Source organism: Podospora pseudopauciseta (assembly GCF_035222475.1).
Source record: "Podospora pseudopauciseta strain CBS 411.78 chromosome 5 map unlocalized CBS411.78m_5.2, whole genome shotgun sequence".
NCBI classification, from domain to species: Eukaryota; Fungi; Ascomycota; class Sordariomycetes; order Sordariales; family Podosporaceae; genus Podospora; species Podospora pseudopauciseta.
In genome coordinates, this window is record NW_026946666.1 from 583,353 (window position 1) to 606,533 (window position 23,181).

A 23,181-nucleotide genomic window follows, 5' to 3' on the forward strand; every position below is an offset into this window, starting at 1 on the left:
TCTCAGATCCTAAGAATTGCAAACTTTAAGTTTGACTTAGATATCTTTTCACAAATTTAGAAATTGTGAAGAAACAGTGCCAAGTCAAAGACCAATGTTTGAATCCTTATGGCCAGATGAATCTCATACTTGTGAAGTCAAAATCACACTCGCGAGAAAGCACTGCTACCTCAAGTCAAATTTGGGGTTTGAAAACACAAAGTCCGTGTAAAGACAGATCTCAAATCCTTGACTTGAATTGTTTTTTTCTGTGCTCAAATTGACGAGAAAGTCCCCACATATGTGAGAATCAATGCCAATTCTGAAAAGGGGGGTTTGGAAACAGACCTCACACTTGTGAGAACATGCTGCAAGGTAGACAGGGTTTGGGGGTTGAAAGGCAGAATGCTTGCCAGGAAGCAACGTTCAAAAGCATTTGCGGCAGTGCTCGTGTTGTGTGTAGACGGGGTGGACTTTTGTGAAGTCTTGTGGCGGTATGACGTTGCAAGAAAGGATATTGGTGTAAAGGCAATACTAAGATCAAAATCTTTTGTGCGTGACACAAAGGTAAGATCAAAGACTTGGTGCGGAAGCAATGCTGAGCCCAAAAGGCTTCCATGCATGGGGAGGATGCCGGTGTAGAGGAAGGGAGGAAAGGGTGTTGATGTAGAAGGTATGTCCAGATAGAGGATCTTGGTGTGGGAACAATGTCAAGACACAAACTCTTGTGTGGAGACAAGATGGATGGAAGTGTGATGCGAATATCAGACTGGAATAGGAATGGTGTGCGGGAATGGTGGAATAATACGTACTCTCGAGCGGGCGAAATTTGGTTGGTTGTCTGCGAGAACAGTTAGCAAAGGATCTGAAAGTGGTAGTGCTGTAAGCAATTGACAAGACATTCGCCCAATCATCTGAAAGAGGTAACCCCAACTCTTGATAAGACGACTCGGAGGTGCCAGTGCTCGTGAAAAGATGTGTTCCCTTGCAGAGGGAATCTCGGCCTTGGAGAAGTAGGAATCCCTCGCTTGAGAGTTGACGTTGAACAGGCAGTGTGCCCCAACATCGTAATTTCATAGCTTTGATACCATCTTCTTCAAGATAGACCTTGCTTCCATGCAGACTGAGGATGCAAACTGTGACGTCACCCTTGTGATCGAGTGGTAGATAGTCAGGAAGACGGCCAGGAGTCGCGACTCGACGACCCTGGAGTTGATTTGACCGCAAACAAGCCAAGCAGGAGACTTGAAGCCATCATGATAAAGAAAACAACAAGAAGAAAAGGAAATACCTACGATCGTTCTTGCGGGGCGATAGCGGGGGCAGGCGAAGCAGAAGCAGAGGCGAAGGCGAGCGAGGGCGAGAACAGAAAATTCTCGCGGGCGTGGAGGTGAATAAATGAAAAAGGAAAAACATCGGGGCTAGACGAAGACCTTAAGTAAACAAACCCCCTCAGACAAGCACTGAAAATTACAGAAGGCCTACCGCCTATAGGCCAGGGCATCTACTAGCGTGCTTTATGAGCAGGAAGACCGTTCTTGAGGTAGGAACGTCCTTATCGCGCCATTTTCTGCTAACGATACTCGTGTCTTCTTAATCTCCCGGTATGCGTCTCATCTGTCTCCTGAAGACATCTTGAGATCTGGTTTATCTTGTTCCATCCCGAACAGTGGCATACACCATAGGGTGGAAGAGCCCAGTCTCCTCATCTCGAACCCCTATTTTCAGAGAGCAACCAGGCATGGCAGCAAAAGTGGAACCAGTTATTTGGGTAAAACAACACAAAGATGGTGGGAGACGAGCAGCCCTGATATTTATAAGAGAAAGAAGATAGCTGGGTACTAATTATTGAGTATAAGGTATGTTACTATATAAGACTCCTGGGGCCAGATCAGTCCCAGCTTTTGGATGAAGGCTTGTGAAATATGATTATATATACCCTTATTGACGTCCAAAAATCATAAGGCTTTTATAGGCTTCCATAGGTAAGCATGTACAGGGAGCCCTTGACGCTCAGAATCCAATATGCGCTTACATTGAAGCTTAAAGGTCTATCTGTTTGTCTTTATTGCCAACGAATAGATCACGAGCCCAAACAACAAGCCACAAACTCTATTCAATTTCGTTTGCTGAGTACCATCCCAGCGAGCGATGCCACTGTTCCAAAACTCCCAGACTGACCGGGTACTTCGTTGTATCTGAGACAAGGGGCTCGGCGGCGACAAGGATTGTTGTTAGGGTGAGTGATACGTGAAAATAACGAGTCAGTTGCAGAAACAACATCAAGCTTTGTCAGTCCTGGTCCATCATCATCGGGAAGTAGGGTAGTTATTGTTGGCTAAATGCACAAGACCGATCCCAACGTTGTCTGCTTACTGAATTTGTGAACCAGATGCGGGCGCATGATGGCAGAATGGATGGTTTACTCTACGTCTTCCATTGTATGCCCCTTTCCGGTTGCCGGGAAAGGAGACCATTGGCTGTGACATATACTAGAACATAATCCTACAAACCTTGTTCGCCGTGGCAAAAGCCAATAGCACCTGGGGCTGGCCCCTTTTTAGAAACTAAAGAAAACGATAAAGTGACATTCAAGAGCCCTACATGATATGACCGAACCTCTTTCAGCAACAATCCCAAAGGTGTTGCCTCAGCCGCTGTCTATCCTGTGGAAGACTCACCAGCAGTTACCGCTTCTTTGCTGAAGGGGTCTGTTGGTGATATCTGCCACTGCCCATCCCGTCACTTCCTCCAGTGTATCGTGTCCTTCTTCTTCTTCTTCTTCTTCGTATTCCAGACTACTTGGGCATCTTATGCAAGGGATAACAATCGTGGCTTGTTGCGGCGCACAATCACACGGGCTCACATGATCGTTTTGACAAGGCAGCATGTGCATTCACCAGCATAGTTGGGGGCGGGGGACTGTTGGAATCGTTGGTGACGAGATGCTGTGTAACCACACCTTTGACCACAAAAATGGTTCGTCCGCGAGGCGGGCAGTTTGAACCGGGATGATGGGATGGCTGACAGAGCAGTCTGACTGTGCCTGCTGTTGGATGATGCAGGTACGTGTATCTTTTTCGAGTGATGACTGTGTTATATTCACGCCTCGTACCTCTCTGATCTGACAGCTTTGCGGGTCTTGGGGAGGAAATCGCACTGCGGTGAAGTGAGGGAGTGTCAGCGCTGAGGTCATGGGGACAGAAATTGAGGTGCAGAGGACATACTTCTTGATCGATGTAGAGGAAGTGCCACAGACAGGCAGGCAGCAACCGATCCGTCACAGAAACCTGTGCCGCTGGGTGGAAGACATACCAGAAAAATAAGCACAGAACAGATCAAAACCATGTGGCTCCCGGCGAGCCCCGTAGGGCTGAAGAACAATCCCTGTCACACCACACGGCAGCTCTTTGCTCGCGTGCCGCAGAATATTTTCTTCCTTCAGGATTCTCGGTTTTTCGGGTGGTGAGGGATAGCCGAGGAGGGGCCCCCAACTTCAGGGCACAGCACCACAGAAAGGCAGTTTTATTCACTCGGATATCGGGGCTAGCATCGGCATTCAATCACTTCCCGCACCGACTCCAGGTTCAGCGGCGCATACCGCGGCAGGACACGACTGCGGATATGTCTTGCGATGAAAAGCCACATGGGATTGAAAGCACATGCTTGGTACGAATCATTGCCCATCCCGACACACCCACTAGATTGCCGACACATCCAGATCTAGTTAGGCACTCGCATATCACACTCCTCCTTTGCCTGGCAAACATGGACGCCACAGACATCGAGTATGGACAACCCCGACGTGGCTCAGCCATTGAAGAATGTTAGTGGAGGTAGAGGGGGATGCCTGCTTGGGGTTGGGGGTCTAAGCCAACACCAAGAGCTACCTGGAGGGATACGTACGTTGCCCGGTCTCACGGAAGTACCTAGCAGGTTGGAGGATTACCTGGTGGGTGTACAAGCCTCCTTGATGCTACTAATCAAGGTATACTAACTCTAAGACAGGCCGTCATCCATAACATGGAGCTGTTCCTCGTTTCTCCCCTGGGTCTGTTGTGCCTGGGTTCCAGCATTTCTCTAGATACCAGCATAGTCACCAAAGATGGCCTCCCTACTCCTACCATCCCCTCAGCTTCCCCGTCTAGCCAACCTCCTCACGAGCTCAATACTCCTCCACCTCCTCATCGCCCTCCTCCTCCTAAGTCTCGCCTACCGTGTCCACCGCTGGCATAAACTCTGTCATGTCCCTGGCCCCTTCCTAGCAGGATGGACCTCCCTCTGGCTCACCCGCGGCTTCATCAGCTACAAAGTCTACGAAGATATGCACGCCCTCACCAAGAAATATGGTCCTGTCGTCCGTGTAGCTCCAAACAAGGTGATCATCAACAACATTGACTCCATCTACCGCATCACCAGCGCGCGGTCAGAGTACAAAAAGAGTGACTGGTACCTCCTCGCACGGGTGATGCCCGGGGCGGATAATCTCCTCTCAATGAGAGATCCAAAGCTGAGAGCCAAGAGGCTGAGACATGTCCTCCCAGCAGTAAGTTCCCTCCAGCCTTTCAAGTAGGAGCGACACTGACAGAGATAGTTCTCGGGCAAAAACCAAGACGACTTCGAACCCGCCGTTGACAAAACCATCTCCACCCTCCTCGACCTCATCGACACCAAATACCTCTCATCCCCCTCCCAACACCGCCTCATGAACCTGGCCCAGAAATCCCACTTCTACACCTTGGACTCGTTCGGTGAAATAGCCTACAGCCAGTCCTTCGGCTCCCTCGACACCGACAGCGACGTCCTCGGCATCGTCAAAACAGGCGACGCGACCTTCCCTCTGCTCAGCGCGGTGCACAACCACCACAAGATCTTCCAGACGATTCAAAAATGGCCTTTTTACTACCTCCTACCCAGGAAAGGGGACAAAGTCGGTTTTGGGAGGGTGTTTGGCCTGGCGCTGGAGATTGTGAACAAGAGGTCGAGGGAGGTTGGGGAGGAGGGGGTGGATAAAAAGAGGGATATGCTGCAGAGCATGATGGACAATGGGCTGGAGGGGGATGAGCTGAGGAGTGAGGTTGCCATGTCTTTGTATGCCTCCCTTCCCTTCCCTTCCCTTCCTTTCCTTTCCTTTCCTTTCCTTTCCTTTCCTTTCCTTTCCTTTCCTTTCATCTACTCACTCATATGGGACAAAAACGGAAGCTAACCTATGTGTGTGTGATAGTTTTGTCGGGTCGGACACGGTTGCATCTGCCATCAGAATGACGATGTTGTTGCTCATGACACACCCCACTGTGTATAGGCGTTTACAAGAGCAAATCGACGACGCCGCAGAGAAGGGCAAAATCAGCCGGCCGGTGACGAACGATGAGGCAAAGAGGCATCTTCCGTACATGCAGGCTGTGATTCAAGAGTCACTCCGGTTATTCCCCCCCTCGTCAATCGTCCCGTTTTTCAAGGAGGTCCCTGAGACGGGGGATACAGTCGACGGGTACTACCTCCCCAAGGGAACCACCATCGGCACAGGGTGTGTCATGTGGAGTATGAACCGCGACGAAGACTTCTGGGGTCCGGACGCGAACCTCTTCCGACCGGAGAGGTGGCTTGAAGCGAACGAGGAGAGACGGGCTGAGATGGAACGGTGTGTGGATTTGATCTTTGGGAGTGGCAAGTTTGTCTGTGCTGGGAAGAAGATTGCGTTTATGCAGATGTACAAGTTGTTTCCCGAGGTGAGTTTCATCTTACACATTACACTGTTTTTTTTTTTTTTGGTAGCTGAAGTGTGGGATGATGGTGGCTGACGTTTATTGATTGTAGTTACTGAGAGGGTATAACTGGTCTCTGCCAGATCCGTTACGCCTGCCAACGATTGATAACCCTACCATCTGGGATATCCACGGGTTGATGGTGCGGATAGAGAAGAGGTAGAGCAACGGTGGGCTCTCTCGGACAAAGATTTCTCGTCAGCAGGATGCACACCAGGCGCGTTTGGGGAGGGGGAGCAATTCACAAGTTCGGATACCTTTGAATCTGAAACAATCCAGACGGCGCAGGAAATTCCACTGTTGCATTCTTACATCATTCCCCCATCTCCGCACACGTCGTGACTCCGCTTCAGGACCTTGTTACCCGTGTCCAACGCCGGGTCAAATGCAACCCTCGGTTTGTACGCATGTCGAGGCTTTGGCGCCTTGAGGAGGATGCCCTTTATCCTCCCTCCTTCGGCAGAAGAAGGTTTGCTCGGCTCGGCAGTATGGAAATGGCTGACGGCGAGGACCATCACAAGCAGTGCGGCCCCTCCAACGAGAAACTCAACCGGGGAGGTCTTGCTGCGAAGCCATACCATGGGGACCAGCCCCTTGAGCGCCAAGATGGCCATCTCGACGAAGGCCTCGCCCGGACTGGGGACCCGGGCTTGGTGTGGCTGACTTGAGATCATGGCGGAGATGAATCGAACGAAGTTATCTACTACAACCATCACCGTAACCATGGTTGTGTCCATGTCGCCCGCCCCCTTTTACAAGCAGAGGTCCTACAGCATATGGTAGTTGGTATTGTCCCGCCTCGTGCCGTTAGTATTGTCAACGCCACGTGAGGTCTTCGTATCCACTACCAACGTGGCCAGTGGTCCATGTGGTTTTGCTTTGTTGTTCGAGCGCTTGTGTTCGGTTCGGTAGATCGTCGGCCGTTGGGTATTGACGACATGCCCCTGCTTGAACCCAGTTCTGGTTGACAGACAGGGGGTAAGGTGCCAAGGGGGCCCGAACTTTGGTTCGCAAGCCTTGGTTTTTTCTGCTGCTGCTGGTGGCTATTCGGCTATGGATGATGAGCTGGAGAGTCCTTGATCCTGTGGGAACTTTTTAGTGGTCGGTCCTATTACGTTTGCAGTCCAGCATGCGAGGCAGTGGTACATTACGCAGGGGCCGGTTGGGTGGCTCCTTTGGATATTTAGGTGTGGAGGAGGTCCAGACTTGCCTTGAGAGAAGGCGATCGTTTCCCAACCTTTCAAAGCGCGATCGAAGGTTGTGTGATCTCTTCGGGAGAGCAGCATCACCATGCTCATGGGCCATGGTCATGTTGATCCGACGGGGAGCTTATCGTATCGCTTCTGAGGGGAACTGCGCAGTGTTTTCCCTATGAAGTGTGGGATTGGCGAGGTGTCATTTTCTGGGGGCGGAGACGGAGTGGGAGACAAGATTTGATAAGTATCGAAATTGGAGGGGGGATTCGGTGATCTGCATTCCTCGTTTCTGAAACAGGCAGATAAACTCGATGCCGGCCAGACGCCTGCTACGGTGCTTGACAGAGAGGGGGACCCATGCAGCGGGGAGAGGGGGGGCCTGCAGCGAGGTGGCCACTATCACGGAAGGATGTGCCAGGTAAATTTGATAAGGTGCCAATCTCGTGTTGTGCTCGGCGTGATTCCTGCCCACGTTCTGTCCCGTCTTGCAGTTCTTTTCTCGCGCTATTGACGGTGGGCGTGTTCCAAATTTTCCGTGACTGTCTTTTTGCTCCGAAGCGGCAGCCCGGAGTTTATGTAAGTTTCTTCTGGTGATGGATGCACAGCACTGACGGTGGACTGGAACAACGGGAGACCTCTCGGGACAGACAGACACAAACACCCCCCCCCCCCGCCCCCCACCGCCGGGTTGGCCGTGCATGTGCCGGGGTTGGCAGAGAATGGCAAGAGGGGCTAGTCCGGGAATGGCATAGTTCCAGGAACCGAACCGACGATCCCTTCCCGAAACATGGGGACGACATGGGTGCTAACCGTTGTTGTCCAGACCCCCAATGTCACCCAGCTGTGGGGCTCGGTTGTTGCTTCTTCCAAGTGCCACTCATCACAGCGAAACCTAGCAGGTTTTCTTCAGTCACCAGCATGCTGACACCGCATACAATACCGACAACCCCGCGGCGATGTCTCTCCCGTCTCTTCTCCTCCTCCTTGATGCCACTCTGGAGTCTTCACTCGTTCGTCTCTAGAAGCTGGCTTCCCTCGTTATACCCTCCTTTTGAGAAGATACAACACCACTAACAGTCATAAACAACAACAACAACAATAACAACAACAACAACAACAACACGTCCAACACAGCAAGCATGTGGCCTTGATCATCCTTCTATTTATTTCGCAAATCTGGAGTCACAAGAATGCATCTTCCAACCTCTGGCCAAGAGCTAGAGAAAAGGGACATCAAGGAGTTCTGGAACAAGCTCATCAGCCCATGGTGCAAGACGTTTCCCAAGTCGCTGGGATGTCCCAAGCCTGAGGAGCCCACCCCCCAGCCGGAGCCGAGCCCGACGACACCCACGCCGACGAACCCTCCATTGGAAGCCCCCGTGGTGCCGGTGCCCGCGCCGGTTCCTACCACGCCGGCATCGGCCCCGGATACGGAGAAGCCTCCTGTCAACAATACTCCGGTTACTAATCCAGTCAAGACACCAGCGGAGGACCCGCCAAAGAACAGTGCGCCTACGCCTGGGAACTCGGGAGGTGGAGGAGGGTCAGGAAATGGGTCGGGCAATGGGTCTAGTCCTGGAACAGGATCTGGTGCAGGGAACGGGTCGGGCGGTGGTTCTGGCAATGGCTCGGGGAATGGTTCAGGCAGTGGGTCGGGTTCAGGATCAGGTTCGGGCTCAACTCCCAGCCCTGGTGTAGGACAGGGTTCTGGTTCTGGTTCTGGTTCTGGTTCTGGTTCGGGTTCGGGTTCAAATCAAGGATCGAACCCAGGGACTGGCTCCGGCTCCGGCTCCGGCTCCAGCAATGGGTCTGGTTCAGGATCGAGCTCTGGCAATGGCTCTGGTTCGCCAACCCCAACCTCTGGGAACTCCAACTCTGGATCTTCTGGCTCGGGTTCATCTGGCAATGGCAACTCAGGATCCAACAGCAATTCAGGCAATGGCAACCAGGGAGCCGGCTCAACATCAACAGAGCCCCAAAAGGCGTTTCCCTCCACCGCAGGAAACGCCCTCTTGGCTGTGGATGGCACCCAGGACGGACAGAACCAAGTCACCCAGAAAGGCGCCGACTCAGCCACAGGCGGCGGCTATGTTCCTGGCTCAGATTACACCTCCACCGACGAGTTTGGTTACACCTATCATGGCGAGCTTGACCAGAACTCAGGGGGCGTTCGGGGGACGTCAGGAACAGGCACCAACAACGGCTCAAATCCCGGCAGTAACGACAACACCAATAACCCCAACGAGAAAGGCTCCAGCCCCATGATTGGCATCATCGGCGCCGTAGTCTGTCCGTCTTTCCCTTCATCCATCCCTTCTGTCCCCTCTTACTAACACCTCTTCCAGCCCTCCTGGTAGTGCTCCTCCTCCTCATCGCCCTCCTTTACCGCTACCGCCGCACCCGCCGCGTCCAAGCCTTCCTGACAAGATGCACCCCCTTCAAAATCGCCCCTTACAGCAAGAAGGAAAAGAAACGCTCATCAATGGGCAACGGCCTCTTATTCAGCGACGTCGGTGATGCAGCTGACTCGGCAATGTACGAGAAGCGAAGCAGCATGAACTACGGCACCGCCACTGCCCCCCCTCCCCCAGTCTCCTCATCGGTTACTCTCCCCGCCGCAGCCACGATCCCCCCCCTCAGGCTGGATTGCGCCCCTAGTAACAACAACAACAACAACAACAACAACAACTTATCCCTAATGGACAAACGCGCCTCCTCCCCCACGAGCGGTCTGCTCATTGACTTTTCCCCCCTGACGCCAGGATTGCCAACTATTCCGTCTCCGACGATCCCCCGGCGGTCGAGTCAGGATTCCATCGGGGCGGCGAGTATAGCCTCTAGCGGGGTGTTTTCCCCTTCGTTGATCAGCTGGCCTATGCCGCCTTCTACGCCAGGGAATTCAAGACCGACGACGGGAACGGGGTGTAACTGGCCGGTGTTGCAGCCAGAGACGGTGCCGGCTGTGCCCCGGGTTATTCAACAGACATCTGCTGCTGCTGCTAGTGCACCGCCTTCGAGGCCGACAACGGGGGGCTCGCACAGATACAGTCTTATGCCTGTTATCAAGCCTGCTCAGCCGGCGTTGCCGAGCAACTGGGTTAAGCCCAAGGGGTGGGATTAGCAATGACTCGTGGGGGTGTCTATCAAACAAAGTGACAAGTGGAAAAGGTGAAGAGGGAGAGGAGGGGAAACATGGTTGTCATGATAATCTACTTTACCTACCTTATTTATGATGAGATCAGTGTGTAATATTGGAAGATGGAGAGGGAAGGAGGGGGAGGAAGGGGGGGGGGTTAATACTGTGGTTTTGGGTTTTGGGGTGTAATTCTTGGTCCTCTGGTCTTGGGGGGGGACGTACATATCACTTTTTATATATGTTTTCTTATTGGTTCCTTTGTACCTACTTGCTGATGTCAAAATAACTGATGGAATGGGGATTCATATTCTCATATTCTCTTATATACTCGAGCAAAGTTCCAGTTGTCTTGCCTTTTTCCAATGCCACGCCAGCCCAGGCAGCATCAGCATCATCAGTCCTTCTTTTTCCGTCTGCTGTCAGTGACAAACGTCGTGGAAAGGCTCTTCCGCAGGCTCTCCCTCTTTCTGGCAAGCATTTCCTTCCTGATCCGCTCTTGTTCCTCTTCCTCCAGTTTCCTCTTTCTCTCCTCCTCCTCCTCCTCCAGTTTCCTCTTCCTCTGCTGCTCCTCCCTCTCCCTCTTCTTCTCCTCTGCCGCCCATTGCTCCCTTGCTTTTTCCTCAATGTCGTCCTGCATTTTGCGAACCCTTTCCCTGGCTTTGTCTTGCGGCAGATCGTAGCTCCAGCTCTTGGTAGAGTCGCTGTTGCCATCGACGTTGGGCTGATAGCCTCGGCCCCAGTCGCGGGTAGAGTACATGTCCTTGTGGGCTTCGATGTCGGTGTAACCGTCCTTGAAGCCTAGGGTGGTCTCTTTGATGTCGAATGAGCAGTTGATAAAGTCGTCCTGCCCGTCGGTAAAGGTGGCGGACCCCTCGATGATGTGGATTGCGCCCCGCTTGATTCTGATGGAACTCAATATCTTCTTGGCGTGGGCCAAGCCCTCCTCTCCGGTGACCTTGATGGAGCCGTCGTTGATTTCGATATAACCCTCGGTGATCTTGATCTTCGCGTCCGTGAGGCTGATCAGGTCCGGATTGCCATCAGCGTCGTCGACGTTGATCCCCCGACGAGAAACACCATCTTCAAAACTGATGGACACCGTGCCGAGATCTTCTTGGAAACGCTTCCGGTCGTCACGGTGCAGAAAGTCAATGTCGCCGCTGACCATGTTGACGAAGCCGGTCTTGATGATGATGGAGCCGTCCCGCTTGTTCAGGAACCCGCCCATCACGTCAATAGAGCCTTCCGTCTCGATGCAAATCGCGCCATCTGTGATGTTGATGGAGCCCTCGCTGAGTTGAGCCTCCTCGGTCTCATTTTCGGCGTCATCGGCCGAAGCGTGCTCGGCGTCATCGACCAAGACGCGTTCACCGACTGACTCCTCCTTGCGCAGGGAGGCATCAATCTCATACTGAACTGCAGCCTCAAACATGCTCTCGACGTCCTTTTGGATTTTGAGCCGCTCGCGCTCGGCCGCTCTCCGTCGCTTCTCGGCTTCCTTCTCCATCTTCCTCTCGTGCCGTATCCTAGCTTGTCGCTCCTCCTCCTCCTTCTTCCGGGCCTTGGCCAACTTTCTTTGACGCTCTTCTTCTCTCCGCGCCTTCTCAGCTTCTTCTCGCTCTCGCATTTTCCTTTGCTCGTTCTGGGAGAGGAACTTTTCCATGAGTCGTTTGAGCATTTCGTCCTCCTGAGCGGTAGTCTCGGGCACTGGCTCCTCGACAACGGGTGCCGGTCTCAGAGGCGGCTTGAACACGATTTCGGTCGCAAACGTCTCGCGCACTTTCTCGTCCCGGTGGTTAAAGATGCGGTCGTATAGCCTCCGGCCCATCAACGAGATGATAACAGCTGTATCTTGTTTCATGTTTGCCGAAACCTCCTCCAATAGCAGCCGGGTCGGTTTTTGCGGCAGCTCTGTCGATACGTGGATTACGATTGTCGTTCCACGCCATTTCTCCAGTGCTCTGGCAATGAGCACCCTGCAGTGGTTCTCTGCCTTTTGCGGGAGGAATTTGGAATAGTCCTTGGGAGGCCATGCCTTCTTGATGATTTCAGCTAGCCGGAGCTGCTTTACTGTTGTGCTACGAACCCGCCCCATCTCCTTGAACTTTTGCGCTAGCCTTTGCGCAGCAGCAGCCATGCGCCGCTTTTCGTCCTCTGTGTTTTCGATCTGTGAAAAGACAACGGCTGTGCGGTCTTCAAAGGGCCAACGACCCGGCGGCAAGTATATCTTCTGGTGGCCGTGGTAATAGACGTCGGCACGACCAACAGCGGGTTCCCCAAGCGCCGGACAAAAGGCAAGAAACTCTCGAGTGGACGGGCCATGATCGCCTGTCGGGTCAAGGCGGTCGATTGATTCTCTAGTCAAGGCAAACCAGCGGTGGGGAAGCGGAGTGCTCAAGTGCTTGACCGGTATGGTGAGTGCCCCGGGTGCCAAGACAGGGCGGCTGACTTCTTTCTGGAACATGCGGGCCACCTTGGTGATCGGGAGGTTGGGATTCTCCTCGGGTCGGAACTCGTACTCGATGGAGGGGGTCAGCTGCCAGGGATCCTGATCTCCCAGCATGGGTTCTCTGTCAAGGTCGGACCACCGAATGCTGAAATGGTTGTTTTTCGCATTCAAAGCGCCAGTGCTAGTAAGCTAGACGGCCACAGCTGCGTATTAGTCGGCCGTCCAAGACAAGATGATTGGGTATAAAAACAAACCATGAGGACGTCCACCGTCAAGACTGGCTCTTGTTGTGGATCATCCAGCCTCACTGACAGCGACACGCGGTCCAGCAAGATGACATAGTGCTTCAGATTCAAGGCGTGCACAACTATGCCTCGCTTGTAGATGTATGGCCTTGAGGGCAGGCCCCAGGCTACGTCATCACGTTTTGCTTTCACTGCCTCTTCGTGTTCCTTGAGCAAACGAAGATAGACTGTTTGGTCCCATGGTAGAGTCTTCCACTTGTCCTTGGTGTGTAGCCACAAATTCAGCCATCTCCGCTGCGGCCGAGCATTGGCAAGCTTCAGTCGAGAGGCCACGACAGTAACAGCTGGGAGCCGGCGGGTTGGGCATAGCAGTATCAGCATGGTGGGCGAGGAGGGATCTGAAAAGGTATCATTTTCCGGGATGTTGCCGTCGCGAGCTTCCCAGATGGTTTGAGCCTTGGACGTGTGTCGTCGTGCAGTGGTGTGGTTGCTTGTGTTTGAGAGAGTATTATATATATATATCTATATATATATATACATGTATATATGTATATATCTATATAATTTTTTTTAGATCTTGGCAACACGTGACGCAGCGAGATCCCCTGCCCCACCAGCCCGCTCGCTGGAAAATGGGAGATTGATCTTTTTTCTCCCTGTCCCTGTCCTGCGCCTCGTGCTTCGCCACTGGCTGTCCCGGCGACACGGCCCCATCACGTGTGGCCAGCCAATGAGCTCCCATGACAGGTCTCGCGGCCGCCAACCGGGATGCCCTCATCATCATTCGAGGCCAGGCGACCTCACATGAGATTTGGAGAGCAAAAGAATAAATACGATACACATCCATCGTTTGCCGTCATTCAACCACTCTCATCTTCCACACTCTGAAGTTTATCAAAATCAACAACACCGTAACACAAGATGCACATATCACCACCCCCCCCACCACCCCTCCTCCTCCCCTTGGAGGACACCACCCTCATAAACCACCACCACCAAAACAACAGCACCCACAACCTCACCCACGAACTCCTCATCGCCTCCCTCGCCATCCAGCGCGCCTCCCTCCTAACCAAACGCGTCCTCCAAACTCTCACCTCCAACAACAACAACCCACCCTCACCAACAACCTGCCCCTCCACCCCCGTAACCGGCCACCCCTTCTTCCCCTCCACCACCACCTGCCTCAACCCATCCTACGACCCCTCCTCCCGCCGCCTCTCCATCGCCAAACCCGACGCCTCCCCGGTAACGATAGCCGACTTTGCCTCCCAAGCGCTCCTCATCTCCACCATCCACCACCATTTCCCGTCCGACACCTTCATCGGGGAAGAAGATTCCTCCTCCCTCCGCCACAACCCCGACCTCTGCTCCCAGGTCTTTGATCTCGTCTCCACCACTTACCTCTCGGACCCTGCCGCGGAGGCGTTGCTGGGCCCGCGACCGGGGAGCATACCCGAGATGCTGGGGTTGATTGATCTGGGCTGTGGGAGGGGGACAAGGGGGAAGAGGTGCTGGAGTATGGATCCCATTGACGGGACGAGCGCGTTTCTGAAAGGGGAGCAGTACGCTGTTAGCTTGGCGTTGTTGGATGGGGAGGGGAGGGAGCTGATGGGGTTGCTGGGGTGTCCTAATCTGGGGATTGGGGTGGTGGTCGGCGGGGGGAGGATTGAGGAGGGCGAGGTGGACAGGGAGGGGTGGGGGGTTATGTTGAGTGCTGTGCGGGGGGAGGGGTGCGCACTTGTGAGATCGATGGGGCAGGCGGGGTTGAACAAGGTTGTCAAGAGGATCAACAGGCGAAAGGGGAGACAGCGGGAGATCAGGACGGAGGAGTTGCATTTTGTGGATTCGAGGGTGAGCTGTGCTACGGATAGTGGGATGGTGGAACAGCTTGCGAGGAGGGCCGGGGCGGGGAGGACGGGGGAGAGGACCGAGATTTACTCTTCGCACATGAGGTATGCGGCTATGGTTTTGGGAGGGCGGGAGTTTGTCCAGGTGAGGTTTCCGAAGCGACCGAGAGGGGAGGCGGCGCCGTGGTGCGTCTGGGATCATGCGGGTTCGCAGCTTATCTACACGGAGTCGGGGGCCGGGAAGGTGACAGACCTGGAAGGGAGACCGATAGATTTCGGGACGGGGAGGAAGTTGACGAATAACTGGGGGCTGATCACGGCCGATGAGAGCGTGCATGGCAAGATGCTCGAGCTGGCGGGGGAGGTGCTGAAGGAGGCAGGGAGGTAGATGGATCTAGGGTTGCATTTTCTTCTCGACATCACATGGGCAGGCGTTTTGGTTCCAGATGATACCCCTCATGATAGACAGATATATACACATTACAATCAATCGTCAGATTGGCATCATCACACTGACTTCCACCTCCACATGTTTGCAATCGTGCTCGCCCGACTCGGCCGTCTTCCTCCCTGTGGTTCCGCGCCGGCGTTCCGATGCAACGGCAACGCCCCGCTAGCCAGAGCAACACCATTCTCCTGATCTCTGATCTCCAGTTCTCTTCGTTTCTCAATCATAAACTCTCGCAGAGCACGCGGTGAGGCGTTCGACAACTGTGTTGCAGTTCGGGCAGACTGTTTGCCCCCGACCTTGTTCGCAGCATCAAAGATGGCCCGGAATGCAGAAAAAAATGCTGTCCGAGCCCAGGTGTTGAATGCGAGAGCCAGTGAGGCGCAGATGACGATACTTGACAGGACAACTGTGGCAGTACAACGTCAGCCGCTCGGCCCGTACCTACTCAAAAGTCCGTATTTTGCTCCAAAAACTCACACATGTATACAAGTTGGGTACTCAGCCTCATGTAGCCCTCGTTTAACTCTTGCGCGTTCATGCCAAAGAAGGTGGCGAAGAAGGAAAGAGGAAGCTGATGATGTGCGCAGCTGGTCAGCACCCGTGTCACAAGGCTATAATATAGCGGAGCGGGCGGGGGGGCAGTGAGGAGGACAGGTCAGCTTACGAAGAAAATGGTCACCACGGTGAAGACGACAATCGATCTGCCTTGCACAACGCTCTCGTCTGCCCTGCGGATGGCGGCCTTGGCCTCGATAATTCCCGACTGCTGTTGCTTCATGTCGAGGAGTTCTCGCAGCTACAGGAATTGCTGTCAGCATACCCAGATCCGCGATAACGACGTGAGAGGAGTCAGTCACCTGGCTCCGAGTATTGGCCTGTCTCTTCTCCAAATTCCAAAGCTCATCCCGGCGTAGTTTCATGTCCTCAATCAGAGCCGCTGCCCGTGCGAGGGCAGGCTTGAGATCAGAAGGGCCCTGAGATTCCGAGCTCATGGCCCTGAGCGCCTTCTCAAAGTCGCCCATCACGGTTATCTGCTGGGTGAATATCTCTTGCATGATCTGAAGTTGGTCTATGAGGTTCTGCGCCTCCATCAGCACCGACCATTCGAACTTGATGTTGAGAGACTTTCTCAGCAGTTCCTCTGCCGTTTGGAGTGGGTCTTGGGTGTTCATTCTCTTGACATCTCTTCCAAAACGTTCGTAAGCGTCGGTCTTCTTCTCTGACTGGACGCCTTCCATGTCAGTGGCTGGCTTGCGGACGCACTGCCAGGTTGGTGAACTTACAATGCTTGAAATGGCAGAGCTAAACATGTCTACCACTTCGGGTCGGAGGTCCGGCTTGGTGCGGTCGAAGAACACTTTGGAACATTCGTCGATAATGATCAACGCCAAGTCGTAGACCGAGGTGATTTGGGCATGGTCGATGGCCCCCAGGTGATCTCGAATGGCGCGATGCACAGCAGACGGGTCTGGCTTATTGCGGCCCCACCGGCGGGGAAAGGCAGATAGAATGGTGTCTGTAACTTTTCCTTAGCAAAAGTCTGGAGCCAAGTCGTAAGCAAGCAGCTCACTCTCGTCCAAGATCCACAGCCATAACTGGTCAACCATCACCACCCTTGGGATAGCCTCTGGGTCACTTCTCATCTGCGTGGCCCGGTAAACAACTTGTTGACGATCTCTCTGCGTTGTGTCGTCCGCCGTCCAGTAGTAGTATTGCTCAAGCGTCCTTCGTGGGTGAAGGGGCGATGGAGAGTAAAGGTGGTTTGTGATCAGGCGCCAGTCTGCCGCTTCGTCTATGAGCTGATACAGCTTCGACGCCTGCCACAGGTAGCTCCCGAGAGGCGATTGCGGCCTCCATGATGGGGACCCTTCGTCCCACTCCCCGAATTCCGACGTGGTGCTGTTCATCCGTTGAGCTCGGGCTCGAGCTCTGTCGACAACGCTGCCCCAAGTCCCTTTCCGCTTGCTCAGACGCTCGTAGGCAAACTCCTCTTCGTTCTCGAGTCGTGTCTTGCGCATCACATTGGTCATTCTGACAAGCCTCTTCTCGATTTCCCAGTGCAGGTAAGGCATCTGCACCTCTGGTCAGACCATGGGCAGTTGTCAGTGTCATCTGGAGGAGGCTCACTCACAAAAAGCACAACATCTTGCGGCTGCGAGGAAGAATGATGATACGCGTGTGTTGCAGACGCGGCCGGAGGCTTGGCTCCCTGCTTCGGCGGAGGGGACGGAATAAGAGCGCAACGGGGGCGTATCTGGCGTGAGTGAGGAGGCATGTGACTATCACCACCGCCTCGTTCTTGGCCGTGCCACAGCTCGCGCTTCAGAAGCTTCTCAGTATTCGACTCGGACTTCTTGGCCCCCGGCTGGAACAGCTTCCTCTGGTACAGTCCTCGGTGAGCGTCAAACCGAGAGTCGTCTTCGCTATAGTATCGCGAGATGGCATCCTTGAGCTTGGTCAGCAAGCATACAGCGCCACGGACCGCATGGTCTGCTCCATACCTCAACCCACTTCATGTTATTAGCCTGAAGGTGAAAGTATCGTAGCTTTGTCCGGTCTTGGCTTCGTCTCAATGGTGTTTGATTCTTGTCGTACAGAAGCTTCTGCACAGCAATCTTTTGGTGTGGAAACCTGCCATGGCAGAGGGGATGGTCCAGGTCCACGCCGCCTTTGCCCTTCTCAAACTGAATCAGCCAACCATTGTAGCCGTAATTCGACACGGTGTGGTCATCGTCGATGCTGTCTTCCTGCGAGTAAAGGCCCTCAATATAGCTGTCGGGTGCCACTGATCGCTGAAGGCTGGTATACTGCTGAGTCGGCCATTGCTGCACTTGCTTGAGAATGAGACGGTCCCGGTTATGCTGCTGCCGGCGGGTCCCAGATGACCTGGCAATCTCAACCTCAATACGGGGGAGATCCTCCTTGCAACGACGAGAAGCTCTCTCTCTCCAAGTGGTGTGAGCTCGTTGGAGAGACTCGAGCAGCGTGATCCGGTCAGATTGGGAGAGCCGATGGCCCGAGAAATAGTCCCTCAAGAAGCCGATGCGACGCAGCTCCTTTCTGACAATTTCTTTCTCCGGGCCGGAAAAGCTTGCATAGAGATCTTTTCTCTTGGAGAACCTGGCGGCGAGGAATGCTGCCCATGCGTCGATGATAGGCACGGGGTCAGCGTACTGGTCCTCGACGATGTACGGCTGCATCTGAGTTCACGGGCCTCAACGGCGCGAGGGTGGTTTAGGGTGTCCCCAGCATCTGCGACGGAATAGTTGAGAGATGGATAGAGAGGAGGTTGGTGCTGGAGTTGGCGAGATTGTGGATGCGTTGTCGTGCAGAGTTGCAGATGCTGCGGCCCAATCCGAATGGCATGTTGCAGTGCTATGGCGAGACTTGGCGGGGCTCCCTCCAGCTGCACGTCGGGCGTCTTGTCACGTCCTATTCGCGGATACGGCGTGGCATGTCGGGGGCTTTGCAGCAACCATTGATCCACCTTTCCTTCTTCCGGAAGGGGAGGGGGGGCTCTGCAGCATCGTAATCTTGGTCAATTGTTGATCTCGGACACTACATCAAGATACACGATTTAGAATCCTCGACCTGTTTCTGTTCCTGGAGACCTCTCGTCCCGGTGCCACATTGTGACATGACTGTGCTCGAGAAAGGCCCCGAGTCCAGCTGTTTCAAGTCCACACATGTTCTTGCACCTGCTTTTGCTCCGGTTCCCTTGTTCCAAAACATTCCACCCCTTGGTTCATTATTCGTGGCATCATTAGGCATTATCATGTTGCGTTTACTCGTCTCGTCATCCTCCAAGCCGTCACCGACATCCTTGCTGATCAGACGAATCGCACCCGCGCTGGCGCTGTCGGACCGTCAGCACTGGTTCAAGGCAGAGAACAGAAGAGATAGCAGGAAGGAAAAGCTGCAGGTTACCCAGGCTTGACAGAAAGCGACGGAGATGAAGATGGACTGCTCGTACTGGGAACCGTGATGTGGGATTCGCCTGAACAAGTTGAGCAATAGTCGTTGCTATTGTTCGGCGCCCACACTACTTCCACAGGCCGAGGTGCAGATATTGGGTAGTAGGTACCTGAATACCACCACGCGTCCCAGTAGCAGCGCTTCACTGCCCAAAAGAACAAGAGAGCAAACACGGCGCTTCCCAGGACGGCCAGCAGGATCACCACTCCTGATGTCTCTTCGGGTGTCGGTGGTGATGTGGATGTGCCATCTCGCAGGGCGAGTTTGGCCGTGGTCGATGAGGCATAGTATCCTGGCGGCATATTGTCGTAGTCATCCCCGAGGGCGTGTGCTCGAACAGGGTACTCTTCCACCGGGCAAGGAGAGGGTTGTTATTATCGAGGGCATTTTATGAGGTTGGCCCGAGAGAGCCGCAGCCCGGCCCGGTTGTTTGGTGATTGCCTTGGGAGCACCAGAGTAGCCATTGTTGCGCCATGCTCATTTCTGCAGTGGATTGTTGACATTGGTTGCTAGTCGTGGTCAACCGCATTTGAGGCTACACCTGGCGCCCTTCAGGTACACCTCACGGTTTGTCAACCTTGATGTTGAGATAAGCCTTGGAGCAGAGGGGCACACCACCCACCCTGGAAGGCTGATGGCGCAACTGGTGTGTGCCCCATGGCCTAGAGAGCCAACTTGCACTATCTTCTTCCCTGCAAGATATGGCGCTTCAAAGTTAGCAGCAGATAGTCAGTGGGTTCTCTTATTCATCTGTCAACAACCCCTCATTGGCTCGCTTGGCCGATCACATCGCCGCCAGCAGATGCCCCCCACTCAGCGCAAACAACGGGCACTGGATGGATGAGGTGACGATTCCATCCCCTCTTCTCTTCTCTTCTCTTCTTCTCTCCATCCAACAGTCTTCCGTTGGTCAAAATGGACGTGGACGGAAAGCGCCGTCTGCCTCTTCAACAGCCCGTGCCTGGCCGTCCGCGCTGGCAAGGGCGCAGCAGGCCTCGAAGGACAGCTCGGAGAACAGCCGGCCTGTTGCTCTCAGCGTGTTTGTGCTTTATCGCGTACGCCCAGTGGAGGCAGCTCCCACACTCACCATCTTCTGTGCCGCCGGCCGGCTCGGACATCACAGTACACGGCCTCTCGGTCAAGCGCCTGCAGGACGACCTTGCCACGTGTAGTGCCCTGCGCAGGAAACCTCAGGATCCCATCGGCCTCGGACGCAAGGAGAACAGCCGCTACATCGACGGCCATGCCCCCACGCTCGTCAAGAACGCCACCGTCTGGGTTGGCGAACCAAAAGAAGGCACCGACCCCGAGGCTGCTCGCAACGGAAAAGGCTACGGCTGGATTCGCTCTGATGTCTACCTGGAATACGGACTCATCAAGAAGGTCGAGGCCGCCATCGGCCTGTCCTCTGTCGCGTCTGACACCATCGTGTTCGACGCACGTGGCCGGCCCTTGACGGCCGGCATCATCGACATGCACAGTCACGCTGGTGTGGGATCGCTACCTAGTCTCTGGGGTAACGAGGATACCAACGAAATGTCGGCCAACATTAGTCCCTTTGTGCGTTCCATCGACGCCCTTCACCCAGGTGACCCTCAGATCCAGGTGATCAAGTCCGGCGGCGTAACCACAAGTCTTGTGCTGCCAGGGTCTGGAAACAACATGGGCGGTGAGGCATACGTGATCAAGCACGCTGTTGGAAAGGCTGATGGGAGAAACGAGACAAGCGCCGCCGACCTGCTGGCTGACCCTGACCGGAACTGGAGGTACATGAAGATGGCGTGCGGTGAGAATGCCAAACGAGTCTACGGAAGACCAGGAGAGGCGGGGCCAATGAGCCGGATGGGCGAGAGCTGGGACTTTCGCCACGCCTTTGAACAAGCAACCAAAGTGGTGCGGGAGCAAGATGACTGGTGTGACACCGCTGCGGCCCACGGCGTGCACAATCACAGGAGCTACCTTCCACAGGAGCTAAGGTGGGAGTCGCTCGGTGCTCTGTTACGCGGCCAGGTGCACCTGAACACGCACTGTTACACCATCAGCGATTTGGAGGCGTTCATCGACCACACGAACGAGTTCAAGTTCAAGCTCCGAGCATTCCACCATGCCCACCAGACATTTCTGGTCCCCGAGGTGAGTGCTTGTCTGTGACATGATGGGTGTGTCGCCTCAAGACTAACGGTCTGCCAGATCCTCAAACGTGCCTATGGTGGAGACCCTCCTGCCTCCGCTTTGTTTGCGGATAACATGTATTACAAGGCCGAGGCCAATGTTGCGAGCGAATTTGCTGGGAAAATGCTGTGGGACAGCGGCCTGACGCCCATCTATGTCAGCGACAACCCGGTGTTGAATGCCCAGCATGTTCTTTTCGAGGCTGCCAAAGCGTACAAATACGGTCTGCCATACCATGCGGCTCTTGCTTCCGTCACCGCAGCGCCCGCAGAGCGCCTCGGGTTCGGGCAGCGGCTGGGTAAGATCAAGCCCGGATATGACGCCGACGTTGTGGTCTGGGACAGTGACCCGTTGAGCGTCGGTGCCACGCCAGTCCAAGTTTGGATTGACGGAACAGCCCAGCTCGAGGACCCAGTGGAGTTGGACAAGCCGGCCGTGGAGCTTATTGTTCCCGACCAAGATCTTGCCCATCTCCCAGGCGAGCCTGTTCAGGCGGACGAGGTGGTATTCACCGGGGTGACTCATGTCCTTCTCGACGAGACCAGTGTGGATCGCAAGATCGGTGCCAAGGGAATTGCTGTGGTCTTTTCCAAGGGCCGGTTGACCTGTCTTGGGGACTGTCAAGACGAACGGCAGGCTGCCACCAAGTCGAACACCCCCGTCATCCAGCTCAAGAACGGATACCTGACCGAGTCCTTTACGGCCTTTGGCTCCAAGATCGGCCTCAACGCTATCGACGCAGAGGATGATACCGACGACGGGCCGAATCCCAATACGTTTGTCCGAGCAGAGGACGGTCTTGTTCTCGACAATCAAAAGACAAACGCGTCCTACACGTATGGTGTCACCAAGGCGATTTCAGCTCCCTCATTCAGGGGTGGTTTCAGTCACCATGGCACGAGCGTGGGGTTCTTGACCGGCGCAAAGACGGTGGTGGGACAGGACGCTGTTTTCGCAAGTGATGTGTCAGCCCACTACACTTTTGATACTTCAGTCAAACAGGATGGCACGCCGTCTATTTCGGCCGCTGTTGGAAGCCTTCGTCGGAAGCTTTTGGAGGCCCACGCTTCGCCGAGCTCTGATGAGACGACAAAGGATGTGCACTCGGAGTCGGCATTCCTCCAAAAGGTGGTCAATGGCTCTCTGCCTCTTGTCATCACAGTCCACAGCGCCGATACCATCGGGGCTCTGATCAAGGTCAAAAAGGCGGTGGATGAGGTGACGAAGGCGTCTATTCGACTGGTCATCTTGGGTGGTGCTGAATCTTGGCTCGTCGCCGAGGAGCTGGCGGCTGCCAAGGTCGGTGTGGTTTTAGCCCCCTTGCAGTCGTATGCTGTCAGCTGGGATCAGAGGCGGGCTTTGACCGGTGCTCCCCTCACCAATGGAACCGCCGTTGACAAGCTGTTGGAGGCTGGTGTGGTGACAGCCATCGGGTTGGAGGAGGACTGGCTGGTGAGGGACTTGGGCTTGCTGGCTGGGATTGTGTACCGGAACGGCGGCGGCAAGGTGGATGAGAAGGGAGCCCTTGACTTGGTAAGTGGTAACATTTACAAGCTTCTGGGACTGAAGCAGCCTGGATCTAAGTCGGGACATTTTGTAATCTCCGAAGGGAGTCCGTTGGATATTGGGTCGAGGGTGAAGGCCGTTGGGGGCGGGGCTGGCCAGGTCACGATTTTTGCCAAGTAAACAGTGGCGTGCGGTTTCATTCTTGTCTGTGATAATACGAGACATTCACGTAATGTGTAGGTAGCTACTTGTAGCCGCTTGCTAGGCATCAGTGTCGATGTTCTGATATCCGTGAACAGTCAGTCAACGTTGGCCGACGCTTGGTTGCCTGAACTCAGGGGGTTGGCCGGCAACAAGTGAACAAGTGACGTTGCGGGGCAACTCGCTGCGGACACCAATAGCTGTGCTTTTAGGGGTTTGGTCCCAGTGCTCACTCAGCATATTAACTGCTCACGAC

General features: G+C 54.5%; 8 protein-coding genes across 8 annotated transcripts; 4 read left to right on the forward strand and 4 right to left on the reverse strand.

Moving 5' to 3' along the window:
• Positions 1-2,861: 2,861 nt before the first annotated feature.
• Positions 2,862-6,040, forward strand: QC763_501510 (uncharacterized protein). The gene is made up of 6 exons (XM_062912749.1): positions 2,862-2,931; positions 3,015-3,044; positions 3,120-4,525; positions 4,574-5,070; positions 5,204-5,708; positions 5,797-6,040. The coding sequence occupies exons 3-6, from the start codon at positions 4,085-4,087 to the stop codon at positions 5,905-5,907; spliced, it is 1,554 nt and encodes a 517-aa protein (XP_062763905.1). The 5' UTR covers positions 2,862-2,931; positions 3,015-3,044; positions 3,120-4,084; the 3' UTR covers positions 5,908-6,040.
• Positions 6,041-6,052: 12 nt separating this feature from the next.
• On the reverse strand, positions 6,053-6,481 carry QC763_501505 (uncharacterized protein; the record flags this gene model as incomplete). The annotated part of the gene is made up of 1 exon (XM_062912748.1): positions 6,053-6,481. One exon carries the CDS (start codon positions 6,479-6,481, stop codon positions 6,053-6,055), a length of 429 nt encoding a protein of 142 aa, XP_062763906.1.
• A 1,649-nt stretch (positions 6,482-8,130) lies between these two features.
• On the forward strand, positions 8,131-10,061 carry QC763_501502 (uncharacterized protein; the record flags this gene model as incomplete). The annotated part of the gene is made up of 2 exons (XM_062912747.1): positions 8,131-9,229; positions 9,286-10,061. The coding sequence occupies 2 exons, from the start codon at positions 8,131-8,133 to the stop codon at positions 10,059-10,061; spliced, it is 1,875 nt and encodes a 624-aa protein (XP_062763907.1).
• A 259-nt stretch (positions 10,062-10,320) lies between these two features.
• QC763_501500 (uncharacterized protein) lies at positions 10,321-13,279 on the reverse strand. The gene is made up of 2 exons (XM_062912746.1): positions 12,780-13,279; positions 10,321-12,714 (listed from the first exon to the last, which is right to left on the reverse strand). The coding sequence occupies exons 1-2, from the start codon at positions 13,149-13,151 to the stop codon at positions 10,471-10,473; spliced, it is 2,616 nt and encodes an 871-aa protein (XP_062763908.1). The 5' UTR covers positions 13,152-13,279; the 3' UTR covers positions 10,321-10,470.
• Positions 13,280-13,691: 412 nt separating this feature from the next.
• QC763_501490 (uncharacterized protein) lies at positions 13,692-15,008 on the forward strand (the record flags this gene model as incomplete). The annotated part of the gene is made up of 1 exon (XM_062912745.1): positions 13,692-15,008. One exon carries the CDS (start codon positions 13,692-13,694, stop codon positions 15,006-15,008), a length of 1,317 nt encoding a protein of 438 aa, XP_062763909.1.
• Positions 15,009-15,144: 136 nt separating this feature from the next.
• Positions 15,145-17,143, reverse strand: QC763_501480 (uncharacterized protein; the record flags this gene model as incomplete). Its single annotated transcript, XM_062912744.1, has 4 exons — positions 15,145-15,642; positions 15,736-16,294; positions 16,355-16,587; positions 16,642-17,143. The coding sequence occupies 4 exons, from the start codon at positions 17,141-17,143 to the stop codon at positions 15,545-15,547; spliced, it is 1,392 nt and encodes a 463-aa protein (XP_062763910.1). The 3' UTR covers positions 15,145-15,544.
• Positions 17,144-18,629: 1,486 nt separating this feature from the next.
• Positions 18,630-21,295, reverse strand: QC763_501470 (uncharacterized protein; the record flags this gene model as incomplete). Its single annotated transcript, XM_062912743.1, has 2 exons — positions 18,999-21,295; positions 18,630-18,927 (listed from the first exon to the last, which is right to left on the reverse strand). The coding sequence occupies exons 1-2, from the start codon at positions 19,346-19,348 to the stop codon at positions 18,630-18,632; spliced, it is 648 nt and encodes a 215-aa protein (XP_062763911.1). The 5' UTR covers positions 19,349-21,295.
• On the forward strand, positions 19,867-22,904 carry QC763_501460 (uncharacterized protein; the record flags this gene model as incomplete). Its single annotated transcript, XM_062912742.1, has 2 exons — positions 19,867-21,179; positions 21,237-22,904. Exons 1-2 carry the CDS (start codon positions 19,962-19,964, stop codon positions 22,902-22,904), a joined length of 2,886 nt encoding a protein of 961 aa, XP_062763912.1. The 5' UTR covers positions 19,867-19,961.
• Between the last annotated feature and the right edge of the window lie 277 nt (positions 22,905-23,181).

Excerpts from the sequence above, each read along its gene's own strand:
- QC763_501510 (XM_062912749.1), top strand. The coding sequence starts at position 4,085 with ATGGCCTCCCTACTCCTACCATCCCCTCAGCTTCCCCGTCTAGCCAAC. Across the intron at positions 5,071-5,203 it reads AGTGAGGTTGCCATGTCTTT|TTTTGTCGGGTCGGACACGG; the intron begins GTATGCCTCCCT and ends TGTGTGTGATAG. Across the intron at positions 5,709-5,796 it reads TGTACAAGTTGTTTCCCGAG|TTACTGAGAGGGTATAACTG; the intron begins GTGAGTTTCATC and ends TATTGATTGTAG.
- QC763_501500 (XM_062912746.1), bottom strand. The coding sequence starts at position 13,151 with ATGCTGATACTGCTATGCCCAACCCGCCGGCTCCCAGCTGTTACTGTC. Across the intron at positions 12,715-12,779 it reads TGACGGTGGACGTCCTCATG|CTTACTAGCACTGGCGCTTT; the intron begins GTTTGTTTTTAT and ends GTGGCCGTCTAG.